At 47.7% G+C, this 13,373-nt stretch overlaps 1 protein-coding gene across 3 annotated transcripts in view; it reads left to right on the top strand.

Moving 5' to 3' along the window:
• Positions 1-13,373, top strand: part of LOC138283061 (uncharacterized) — a 339,327-nt gene that overhangs the window by 41,666 nt on the left and 284,288 nt on the right. For all 3 annotated transcript variants that reach the window (XM_069221204.1, XM_069221203.1, XM_069221205.1), the window contains exons 3-4: positions 10,655-10,732; positions 12,092-12,259. In XM_069221204.1, the coding sequence (XP_069077305.1) occupies positions 10,655-10,732; positions 12,092-12,259 (246 nt within the window). The remainder of the gene's footprint in view (positions 1-10,654; positions 10,733-12,091; positions 12,260-13,373) is intronic.

A 13,373-nucleotide genomic window follows, 5' to 3' on the forward strand; every position in this document is an offset into this window, starting at 1 on the left:
GTCTCAGGTTACTGAAGAGTTTGCAGTCTCCTTGGAGTCGTCCCTGTAGTGTTGGTTCTCTGGAGCTCGAGCCGGGGTGTCGGGTGCAGAGTGTGAAGTCTCACACTTTCGGCAGGAAGAGTGAGTTCTTTAAAAGTTGCAAGAAAGTTGCACAATTATTGCTGTTTTTGAACAGTGCAGCTGTTCTCTGAATTTTCTTGGTCCTTCGGGTTCAGGGCAGTCCTCTGTGGCTTCAGAGGTCGCTGGTCCCTGTCGGATGCGTTGCTGTGCAGGGTCTTCAAGTCTGGAGACAGGCCGGTAGGGCTGGGGCTAAAGCAGTTGACGTCTTTGTTGTCTCTGCAGGGCTTTCAGGCCAGCAGTCCTTCTTCTTTGTGTAGGTTGCAGAAATCTGGTTTCCTGGGTTCTGGGTCGCCCCTAAATACTGAATTTAGGGGTGTGTTTAGGTCAGGAGGGCAGTAGCCATTGGCTACTGTCCTGGAGGGTGGCTACACCCTCTTTGTGCCTCCTCCCTGAGGGGATGGGGGCACATCCCTAATCCTATTGGGGGAATCCTCCAATCTCAAGATGGAGGATTTCTGAAGGTAGGGGTCCCCTCAGCTCAGGACACCTTAGGGGCTGTCCTGACTGGTGGGTTACTCCTTGTTTTTCTCATTATCTCCTCCAGCCTTGCCGCCAAAAGTGGGGGCAGTGGCCGGAGGGGCGGCATCTCCTCTAGCTGAGATGCCCTGGGGTGCTGTAACAAAAGGCGTGAGCCTTTGAGGCTCACCGCCAGGTGTTACAGTTCCTGCAGGGGGAGGTGAGAAGCTCCTCCACCCAGTAGAGGCTTTGTTCCTGGCCACAGAGTGACAAAGGCACTCTCCCCATGTGGCCACAAACTCGTCTGGTTGTGGAAGGCTGGCAGAAACTGGTCAACCTAGCACTAGGAGGCAGACTGGTATTCAGGGAGGCACCTCTAAGATGCCCCCTGCCCTCTTGGTGCTTTTTACAGTAAATCCCACACTGGCATCAGTGTGCATTTATTGTGCTGAGAACTTCGATACCAAACTTCCCAGATTTCAGTGTAGCCATTATGGAACTGTGGAGTTCTTGTTTGACAAACTCCCAGACCATTTACTCTTTATGGCTACCCTGCAATTACAATGTCAAAGGTTTTCCTTAGGCACTGTGGGGGCATAGTGCCCTTGCACATATGTCCTCACCTGTGGTATAGTGCACCCTGCCTTAGGCCTGTACGGCCTGCTAGAGAGGTGACTTACCTATGCCACAGGCAGTGTGAGGTGGGCATGGCCCTCTAAGGGGCGTGCCATGTCGACTTAGTCATTTTCTCCCCACCAGCACACACAATCTGTGAGGTAGTGTGCATGTGCTGAGTGAGGGGTCCCCAGCCTGGCATAAGACATACTGCATCCCTTAGAGACCTTCCCTGGCATCAGGGCCCTTGGTACCACGGGTACCATTTACAAGGGACTTTTCTGGGTGCCAGGGCTGTGCCAATTGTGGGAACAAAGTTATAGTTTAGGGAAAGAACACTGGTGCTGGGACCTGGTTAGCAGGGTCCCAGCACACTTTCAATCATAACTGGCATCAACAAAAGGCAAAAAAGTCAGGGGGTAACCATGCCAAGGAGGCATTTCCTTACAAGTGCAAATAGTGAAAATCAGAGTGGATAGCAATGGGCTTAGGGGGAACACTAAAATAGTCAAAAATATACTAAAATAGTCAAATTCAAAAGTCAGTTTCCCACCTAGGCAGTATAGAAGGGCGCTGGGAGTGTAAGAAAACACCAAAGGAAAGTAATAGAACCCACCCCAGAGCCCAGGAAAGCAGGATTAAATCACAGTACATTTCCTAGAACACACAAGAACACGTGATAGAAGATTTTGCAAGAACCAGAAGAGACTGCAAGACACCAACAATGGATTCCTGGACCTGAAGACCTGTGGAAGAAGGGGACCAAGTCCAAGAAGCACTGAAGAGTCCAGGGAGAACAGGAGCCCTTGGTAACGCGGAAGAAGGTGCAACAGAAGAACAACCAGTGTAGAAGAACAGTTAGTACTGCACCCAAGAAGATGGATGCAGGTTCCTGGTTGGTGCAGATGATGTCCTAAGCCGGATGGATGATTGCAGTCTGGTTTGTGTTGCTGCATTCTGACAACAAGCTTTGGCACAAGCAAAGATCGCGGTTAGTGGAAAATGGCGGAGCCCGGGACCAGGAGGGATCTGATGGCCTCTACCCAGGAAGGGGAGGCAGAGGGGGCTCTCAGCAACACAGTGGGCCCTCAGAAGACCAGGCAGTGTGCATAGGAGTCCCACAGTACAGGGACAAAGAAGGTGCAAATGGAGGCCCACACATCACTACACAAAGGGATCCCACGCCCTCGGAGAACCACTAAGGAAGCTATGGGTCACAGGAAGGAGTGCTGGGGCAGGGGCCGTGCTTTGCACCAAGAACGTCATGGAAGGTTGCACACAAGCCTTGGCTCCTTTGTTGCAGTTTGTAGAGTTCCTGGAGGGTCCAGATGCAGTTTCTTTGGTGAGAAGCCGCAGTGAAGGATGCAGAGGATTCCAGCTGGAGTCTTGCAATCCGAATCTGAGGAAGCACCTAGAGGAGAGACCCTAACTATTCCTGAAAAGGGCATTGGTCAGCTACACAGGCACCTATCAGGGCAGGGCTCTGACATCACCTTCTGGCACTGACCACTCAGATGCACCCAGAGTGCCCCACCACCTTGGAATCCAAGATGGTAAAGCCCAGTGACACTCTGGAGGAGCTCTGAGCACCACCCCTGGGGTGGTGATGTGCAGGGGAGTGGTCATTCCCCTTTTCTTTGTCCAGCTTCATGCCGGAGCAGGGACTGGGGGTCCCTGAACTGGTGTACACTGGCTTATGCAAGGAGGGCACCGTCTGTGCCCTTCAAAGCATTTCCAGAGGCTCTGGGAGGCTACCCCTCCCAGCCTGTAACACCTTTGTTTCCAAAGGGAGATGGTGTAACACCCCTCTCCCAGAGGAAATGCTTTGTTCTGCCTTTCTGGGCTTGAACTGCTCAAGCAACAGGAGGGCAGAACATTGGCTGTGGGGTGGCAGTAGCTGGGTGTAGGAGGCTGGCCTGGCTTGTAGTGGGTACCAAGGGGTACTTACACTTTGCACCAGGTCCAGGTATCCCTTATTAGTGTAGAGGGGTGTCTAGCAGCTTAGGCTGATAGAAAAGGTAGCTTAGCAGAGCAGCTTAGGCTGAGCTAGGAGGCGTGTAAAGCTCCTACTATACCACTGGTGTCATATGCACAATATCATAAGAAAACACAATACACAGATATACTAAAAATAAAGGTACTTTATTTTTATGACAATATGCCAAAGTATCTCAGTGAGTACCCTCAGTATGAGGATAGCAAATATACACAAGATATATGTACACAATACCAAAATATGCAGTAATAGCAATGGAAAACAGTGCAAACAATGTATAGTCACAATAGAATGCAATGGGAGCACATAGGGATAGGGGCAACACAAACCATATACTCTAGAAGTGGAATGCGAACCACGAATGGTCCCCAAACCTATGCGAGCTTGTAGAGGGTCGCTGGGAATGTAAGAAAACAGTGAGGGTTAGAAAAATAGCCCACCCCAAGACCCTGAAAAGTAGGTGCAAAGTGCAACTAAGTTCCCCAAAGAGCACAGAAGTCGTGATAGGGGAATTCTGCAAGAAAGACCAACACCAGCAATGCAACAACGATAGATTTCCAGACGAGAGTACCTGTGAAACAAGGGGACCAAGTCCAAGAGTCACACTCAAGTCGGGAGTGGGCAGATGCCCAGGAAATGCCAGCTGTGGGTGCAAAGAAGCTGCCACTGGATGGTAGAAGCTGTGGATTCTGCAAGAACAACAAGGGATAGAAACTTCCCCTTTGGAGGATGGATGTCCCACGTTGTGAAGAAGCTTGCAGATGTGTTTTTGTGCAGAAAGACCGCAAACAAGCCTTGCTAGCTGCAAGGGTCATAGTTAGGGTTTTTGGATGCTGCTGTGGCCCAGGAGGGACCAGGATGTCGCCAATTGCGTGAGGAGACAGAGGGGGCATCCAGCAAGACAAAGAACCCACTCAGAAGCAAGCAGCACCCGCAGAAGTGCCAGAACAGGCACTACAAAGTGGAGTGAACAGGAGCTCACCCGAAGTCACAAAAGGAGGTCCCACAACGTCGGAGGACAACTCAGGAGGTCGTGCACTGCAGGTTAGAGTGCCGGGGACCCAGGCTTGGATGTGCACAAAGAAAATCCTGGAAGAATGCACAGGAGCCGGAGCAGCTGCAAATCACGCAGTACACAGCAATGCAGTCTAGCGTGGGGAGGCAAGGACTTACCTCCACCAAACTTGGACTGAAGAGTCACGGGACTGTGGGAGTCACTTGGACAGAGTTGCTGAGTTCAAGGGACCTCGCTCGTTGTGCTGAGAGGAGAGCCAGAGGACCGGTGATGCAGTTCTTTGGTGCCTGCAGTTGCAGAGGGAAGATTCCGTCTACCCACAGGAGATTTCTTCGGAGCTTCTAGTGCAGAGAGGAGGCAGACTACCCCCACAGCATGCACCACCAGGAAAACAGTCGAGAAGGCGTCAGGATCAGCGTTACAAGGTCGCAGTAGTCGTCTTTGCTACTTTGTTGCAGTTTTGCAGGCTTCCAGCGAGGTCAGCGGTCGATTCCTTGGCAGAAGGTGAAGAGAGAGATGCAGAGGAACTCTGATGAGCTCTTGCATTCGTTATCTAAGGAATTCCCCAAAGCGGAGACCCTAAATAGCCAGAAAAGGAGGTTTGGCTACTTAGGAGAGAGGATAGGCTAGCAACACCTGAAGGAGCCTATCAGAAGGAGTCTCTGACGTCACCTGCTGGCCCTGGCCACTCAGAGCAGTCCAGTGTGCCAGCAGCACCGCTGTTTCCAAGATGGCAGAGGTCTGGAGCACACTGGAGGAACTCTGGGCACCTCCCAGGGGAGGTGCAGGTCAGGGGAGTGGTCACTCCCCTTTCCTTTGTCCAGTTTTGTGCCAGAGCAGGGCATGGGGATCCCTGAACCGGTGTAGACTGGCTTATGCAGAGATGGGCACCATCTGTGCCCATCAAAGCATTTCCAGAGGCTGGGGGAGGCTACTCCTCCCCAGCCCTGACACCTTTTTCCAAAGGGAGAGAGTGTAACACCCTCTCTCTGAGGAAGTCCTTTGTTCTGCCTTCCTGGGCCAAGCCTGGCTGGACCCCAGGAGGGCAGAAACCTGTCTGAGGGGTTGGCAGCAGCTGCAGTGAAACCCCGGGAAAGGTAGTTTGGCATTACCCGGGTCTGTGCTAGAGACCCGTGGGATCATGGGATTGTCTCACCAATGCCAGGATGGCATTGGGGGGCAGTTCCATGATCTTAGACATGTTACATGGCCATATTCGGAGTTACCATTGTGAAGCTATACATAGGTAGTGACCTATGTATAGTGCACGCGTGTAATGGTGTTCCCGCACTCAGAAAGTCAGGGGAATTTGCCCTGAACAATGTGGGGGCACCCTGGCTAGTGCCAGGGTGCCCACACACTAAGTAACTTAGCACCCAACCTTTAAAGGTTAGACATATAGGTGACTTATAAGTTACTTAAGTGCAGTGGTAAATGGCTGTGAAATAACGTGGACGTTATTTCACTCAGTCTGCAGTGGCAGGCCTGTGTAAGAATTGTCAGAGCTCCCTGTGGGTGGCACAAGAAATGCTGCAGCCCATAGGGATCTCCTGGAACCCCAATACCCTGGATGCCTCAGTACCATATACTAGGGAATTATAAGGGTGTTCCAGTATGCCAATGTAAATTGGTGAAATTGGTCACTAGCCTGTTAGTGACAATTTGGAAAGAAATGAGAGAGCATAACCACTGAGGTTCTGGATAGCAGAGCCTCAGTGAGACAGTTAGTCATAACACAGGTAACACATACAGGGCACACTTATGAGCACTGGGGCCCTGGCTGGCAGGGTCCCAGTGACACATACAACTAAAACAACATATATACTGTGAAATATGGGGGTAACATGCCAGGCAAGATGGTACTTTCCTACACTGGGGCTGCCATGAAAAACTCAGAAGGCTGTGGGAGAAATGCTGGGGGCCCTCTAAGGAGCCCCCAGAGTGCATTGAATCATACAACCAATACTTGCAATACTTACTAAACATGCCTAGGTTCGGAGTTACCATTATGTAGCTGGACATAGGTAGTGACCTATGTCCATTACACACATACAATGGCATCCCTGCAGTCACAAAGTCCAGGAAAATGGGTCTGGAGTTTGTGGGGGTACCTGTGCTAGTGCAGGGGTGCCCTTACACACAGATACATGCACCCTGCCCTCTGGGCTGAGAGGGCCTACCATAGGGGTGACTTATAGTGAAAACAGGTGCATGCACCTGGTTCATGCAGACTACAATGGCAGGCCTGCAGAACCCTTTGCATGGGCTCCCTATAGGTGGCATAATAATTGCTGCAGACCATAGGGATCTCCTGGAACCCCAATCCCCTGGGTACCTGGGTACCATGTACTAGGGGCTTACATGGGGACATCAGTATGCCAATTGAGGGATGAATACAGAGTTTAGGGAGAGAGAGCATAATCACTGGCGTCCTGATTAGCAGGATCCCAGTGAACACAGTCAAACACAATGACATCAGGCAGAAAAAAGGGCTAATCATGCCACAAAAGAGGTTACTTTTCTACACCTATTAACCACATCACCTACACATGCAAATGCATATATTAAAGGGACCCACTGTTGTCTCAAGTGGTATAGGGTCTAGTTTTGTTAGCCCTCGTAAATGCTATACTGTCTTGATGGAAAATAGAATCTTCCTTCACTTAATATAAAAGGTGACTAGAAAATTACTATCAATTCTCACTTATTGATGCCTTGCAAAATGTTTCAACAACTTGGTGCCTATTAGTTCACAAAGGTGAGTTGTGAGATCATCATGGCTGGTTTCAAATCTCGGTGTGACATAGTGGAGGAAAGTTTGTTCCTGCTTCATTTAGTACTGAAGTACAATAGGTATGATTGCTTTTAATGACCCTTCCAGGGCCCTTGGCCCAGGTGTGATCGCTCTTATGAAAAGCCCTGGATAGACATGGGGTGGAAGGAGGCTCGACCAGACTCACAGCTGGCTGAATTGTACCCATGTGCCAAATGGCCTTGCTGATGATATACCTAGGGCCACTGGGATTATGTGCGTGTGCAGCCACAGCGACATAATCCATCATCTGCTGCGTATTCTGCAGATTTCAAAGAAAAATGTTTCTATTTTAAGCGGTTCCAAAGTTTTTAAAAATGTGGCTGGTCACTTTTCAGTTGCTTATTGTTATATTATATTGTTGTGTTAGGGTGTTTAACTGCTGGTATTGAGGTGCAACCAATGCCCAGACAGCGTTACCAAGGTTAAAAATCTGACAAAGCCTGCTGCATAATTTGCCTTTTATTGCCATGTAATTTACTTAATCCTGCCACATAACTTGAACCTCTCCTGCCGCATGATTCCCATGGCCCTGGATATAACTGATGCCTTTCCAGCAAGAGAAGGTGTTCCTCAGAGGAGTATCCTCACTCCAACTGCATTTACCTAATTCTGAATGATGTACCTGAAGTTCTGGCAGAATATAACTCTTGCTGTACCAGCCACACACTCCTTGGAGACTTTGCATCATTAGTTTCAGATTCATATATTTTTGGGTTATTAGTTACTGAGTAAGGGAGCTTGTAGCCAACTCAGACTAAGGTTATGTATTATACACACTAACAATTAGAAGCCAGGGCATTGCCCCTGTACATGTTCCATATTTTAAAGGTTTGAGCCTAAGATTTGATGCCATGAATCTAGGAGAATACCAGGGATTATATTATGTTAAGTGTGCACTGCACTAGCCTGTGCTGTGGCACACCTTCAACTGTGTGCATTGGACACACCTGGTAGATCCACCCTTTTAAATGCAAGGCGTGTAAGGCGTGTAAATGGCGTGGAGCAGGATGTTCATCTTTCCTTTTGCAAACTCTATCCAGCCTGCAGTTTAAAGGTGGACAGAGGTCCCCCTGCAGATGTGTTCAGTGAGTGTCTGCACCTTCCTACAAAGAGATGTCCCCTGATTATGTTTTGCATTTAAAAAGTCTTATTTCAGAATTTGCCTCATCAGAATGGAATAATGGAAAAGGTAGGAAGACGAGAAAGTTAGGAAAAAAACAATGACTAAGGAAGAAAGAAGAGAGGAGTGAAAGATGGAGAAATAGCAGCAGGGACAACGAGAAAAGGGAGCAAGGTGGAGGAAGAGAAAGGTAGTGAAACCAGGATAAAATAGAAAGGAAGAGAATAAAAGCAGGAAACAAAAATTACACTGGGAGCAAAAAGGGAGAATGACTCAGGGAGAAATAAAGATGTTGTGAAAGATGTAAACACACGACCGAAGGGAAAAGGGAGAAAAAGAAGGAAGACAAAGATAGCAAAAAGTGACAAAAGGAAGCTGGGACACAGAGAAAAGTAAAATAAGGGAAGAAAATAAACAGGAGGAGAGAAACATAAGGAAACAATGAGAAAAGAAGAATGCGAAGATGAAAAGCAACCTACAAACGTGAGATACAGAGAATGGAAGTGTAGTGTGGTGGAGGAAAGAGGCATGACATGGAATCAAGACTAGGCAACCTTGGTGTTCGGCTTTCCAGTCATTCATCAGTGACAGCGGTGGGCTTGTAGTGAAGGCTCAGGCTCCCACAGTTATTGTGAGATACAAGTTATGCACTCTGGTGTGACTGACATCTCTCTCCTTGTTCAGGGGGTGGGGAAAGGGGGATTGGACAGGATAATGAATTGTAATGTTATTTTGGTTTTCAAATTAATAATTTAAAAAACTAAATTGGCACTGAAGAAAGGTCAAGCTAGGGTGGAATTTGTACTAAGGGAAGTGCTTCAGGCCTTCACTGCCACTGGCTGCTTGTATTTCTCTAAACCCTCTCACTCTCTTCCCTAGCCCACTTCCAACTCCTGCCACCATTTTATACTGGATTTAAACAGGGCCTGTCCCCAAAAGCTTTAGAAACCACATCGCAGGAAAGATATTTCTTGGATAGGTTCCACCCTAAACGCTCCCAATCTAGTTGCAAAAGTGGCTGGTAGGCTTTTTGGAGATATGTGACAACAGCAGGAAGTAGCGTGTAGACCGTTGCTAACCTACTGTGATGAAAATACCATGCCACTTCCTCTGAGGAAGAAATGTGGCTGCAGAGTACATGCAATGAGTTGTCGATGCAGAGGTGGCATCTAAGTGGTACAATCAGAAGCACAGTGTAGATCATTTAATCAGGAAAAGTCTGGAACAACAACTCCGGAACAACGATTACATTGTTAACGCAAGCGGAACCACACTTGCGTTAACAACAACTCCCTTTTTCTCTGCCTTAACCACACATGTGCTGCACAACGCACATATGTGGTTAAGGCAGAGAAAAAGGGAGAGTGCATCAGGAGAGGATGCAATAAGGTAAGTGGGGCTGGGGTAGGGTTTGTGGCTGTTTTTTAGAGGTGGGGGTGGTTTAAGGGCTTGGGGTGGGGAGGGTCGTGGTAGTTTTTTTTTTAAGGGGGTGAGGGATTGGAGTAGTTCTGGTTTTTAGGGGTGGGAGATCAGAGCATTTCTGTTTTTAGGGGCGTGTGGGGGGTCAGGGTAGTTTTGTTTTAGTGGTCAGGGTAGTTTTGTTTTTGAGGGTGGAGGCGGGGTAGTTTGGTTTTTGGGGTGGGGGATCGGGTAGTTTGGTTGTGAGGGGTGGGGGGATCGAGGTAGTTTGGTTTTTGGGGGTGGGGGTCAGGGTACTTTTGTTTTTGGGGATAGGAGTAGTTTTGTTTAGGGGTCGGGGTCAAGGTACTTTTGTTTTTGGGCGTTGGGGTGGAGCAGTTTGGTTTTTGGGGGTGGGGTATTGGGGTAGTTGGATTTTGGGGGTGGGGATCAGGGTAGTTTGGTTTTTGATAGTGGGGGATCGGGTAGTTAGGTTTTTGGTTAGTTTAGTTTTTGGGGTGGGGCAGGGTAGTTTCATTATTGGGGGTGGGAGATCAGGGTAGTTAGGCTTTTAGGGGTGGGGGTCTGGGTAGTTTGGTTTTTGGGGGTGGGGGATCGGGGTAGTTTGGTTTTTGGGGGTGAGGGATCAGGGTAGTTTGGTTGTGGGAGTAGGGAAACAGGGTAGTTTGTTTTTTGGGGGTGGGGTGTAGGGATCGGGGTTCTTTTGTTTTTAGGAGCAGGGTGGGGGATCAGTTGTTAGGGTGGGTGGGGGAGGTCAGGGAAGGGTTTAGGGCTCAGGGTGAGTGGGAGGTATGCAGGGTAGTTTTGCTTTAGGGGTGGGAGGCCGGGGTAGTTTTAGTATTAGGGGTGGGGTACTTTTGGGCCTTAAGGAAGATGGGGTGTCGCATGCTAGAACCATGCATGCCATTTCCACACATGACTTTACTAGGAACACTTTTACAATGAAAAATCCTTGTAAAGGCATGCGTGGTAAAGGCATTTGTGGTAACAACGTGGTCTTTGTTCCTACTGCGTTGTTCAGGCATGCATGGTTCCAGCATTTGTTGTTCTATCATACAATCTATTTAATATGCTGAACCTTCTCTTTTCTTCCAACAGCTTCTTACTACCGGTACACTGCACCTCTCGATCCACCAACCCCATCCTCGGGTGATCCACCCGCTGGGCAAGAAGAAGGTATGAGGCTGCAGATGTGATTAGGTATATGTGTGTTAGCATCTGCGATTACACAGGATTATCGAAGGACAGTGCTATTTTATGTAATTCCTTTTAGACAGTGGGTCCTACCTTTAACGAGGCTTTGAAGTGCTTTGTGGGAATTTAATTGGGAGAGCTAACTTAGGACAGCTCTTGCCCACAGTTTTGAGCAGACTAATGTAGTAAATAGTCAACAAACTGGAAGACCGTTATTTTACCACCTTATATAGTGGTAAATGATTGTTTGTCACTAGAAATGTGAAGGAATGTTGTGCATTTATTCCACAAAAAAAATAACAACACAACTAAAACTTAATGGACAATGCATGACAAAGCACTCAGAACAGACAACAATAGAACAACCACAGTTCACCATAAAAACTGCACAAAGCAAAGATGAAGCACATAATCACAGCAGCAAAAAACATAACATACCGCCTCACCACAAGAGCTCAATGCAATGCACCAAAAATGTGCAAACGTTCTGTCACACATCACAACCGCTAGAGATCTGTGGGGCATATTTACAAGCGGACACTTTACATGGCTTTTCATGGCCTTGGAGATATGGAGCGAGGCACCGCAGTGCAAGTCGCTGCTTTGCCCTACTCTGCTTCAAAGTCACTCTATCGGAATTATGGTGGTTGTTCCCACGCAGCACCCACGGATTTTGACGCAGTCCCAGATTTACAAGGATTTTTAAAGCTAGGAATGCCCAAAATGCCTACACCTTCCCAGGGGAGGCGTAACAAGGAGAAGCTTTACTTCTCCTTGGTTTTTTTTTACTTTCTATGCGTGCAGCAATCTGCAGCACACATAGAAGGAGAAAAACGCCTCCATTGATTATTTTTGCACAGGAAGGTTTACCTTCCTGCACAAAAACAATCATTCCTAAAAAGTGGACGCCCTTGCACCATTGTGACAAAAAGTAGTGAATAAGCCCCTGTGTTTCTTAGACTGTGGTAGGTGCTTGAACCAAGCACCGGGTTATTTACCACCGAGGAGCTGTATTAGCACCAGTGAAAAATGTTGGGTGATCCGGCCCTTCAAACTCGAGGATGGCAATTTCTAAAATAACATTTTATATTGTGGGTATTTGTCAGGATACTACAGTCAGAAACATCCCATAACATTAAAGCTGACGTATTATAAGTACACAATCCTTAACATGTGTGTGTGTGTATATATATATATATATATATATATATATATATATATACTACTTATGTTGTGCTTCATAATTTTGCTTCTAAAAAGGATGTTTTTAAAAAACTGCAAAAAAAACAAAATATGCGGCATGTGAAAGGGTCATAGCTGATTTTTTCCCCACCTCTGCAGAGGCCCCTCCCATCATGAATCACTCAGTGGTGGCTGGTAGAGATGGGACTTGGAAAACAGAGAAAAGTGTGGCCCTCGGGCGCCAGGAGGAAGACACCGCCCAGCCTTCCCGCCACAGAGCAGCAGCGAATAGGAGGCGCCGAGCCCCGCAGGAGGGCGGGAGAGCAGGTAACGTAAAACAATGGGGTCCCCTGCATAATTTAAAGTGGAGTCCCTGAGTCTCCCATATTTCACATACATTCATTGGCCTTGAGCAGAATGAGACCCCTGTGAAGGGTGGGGGGCCCTTGAGGGTTGTAGGGCCCCCTGAACTGCAGGGGATGCAGGAGCCTTTGTTATAACTCTTAGTAGTGCCTATGAAGTGGTCACTCGGGGGGGAGGGAGAGGTGAATGCAAAGGGGGTCTGAAGTGATGTTGGGGTCTAAACCATGGAAGGCCCTATGTGGCCACAGGGACTAGGTTAACTCTATAATATGAGCTCAGTCGCCCTGTGGGCCACCTTTACATTCAGACGCTGAGTAATAATTCAAAGGAATCCATTAGTTATAAAAATAACAATGAAAACGTACTGATTTTCTGTCAATAGTATATATTATTGAATATATATATTTTCTTTCAATTTATACATAAGAGGGTGAACCAAGGGCAGACGACGCAGAGGTCCAATTGTAACAAGTTTTTAGATAAACATAAAGGCACTGAACAGCTCCATGGTTGTACACATTGTATTTGATAAACATCTGTAATTACAGGGCCTCCTCAGGGCAAGTCATCTAAACATTCAACATGCAGATGATAACGAGAGAAACCAGATGCCGTCCTTAGTCTCAATTATAGCTCCAATTTACACTAAATTAACCACGTTACATCTCGCCAAGCCGCCTGCCACACCCCTCGGTGTGGGCAAGTACCGTGGCTACTGCGTGTGCCAAGGAGTGCCCGGGGCACTTGGAGCGCCCACATGTGCCTCTTTTATCTCAGGGATCTTTGCAAGTCTAGTGTGCAGGTCACCCAGCCACACTCGCACGAGTTGCTTTAATTCGTGGATAGATATGATAATTCACGGGTGTGCGCAGCACTGAGAGATGTGTATCAAACAATGGTGTGTACAACCTGGGAGCTGTTCCGTCTCTATGTTTACTTCAAAGAATTGTTCTAAATCAGCGTCTCCACATCGGAGCGCTGCGTCGTTTGCACAAGTCAGTTTTTTGTCACTGATGTTTCTTTTGGTCTCGAAGCTTTTTTTAACAATATTCATTTCTTATTTCACATTATAGTAATA

The sequence above is a fragment of the Pleurodeles waltl genome, chromosome 2_2 (assembly GCF_031143425.1).
Source record: "Pleurodeles waltl isolate 20211129_DDA chromosome 2_2, aPleWal1.hap1.20221129, whole genome shotgun sequence".
NCBI classification, from domain to species: Eukaryota; Metazoa; Chordata; class Amphibia; order Caudata; family Salamandridae; genus Pleurodeles; species Pleurodeles waltl.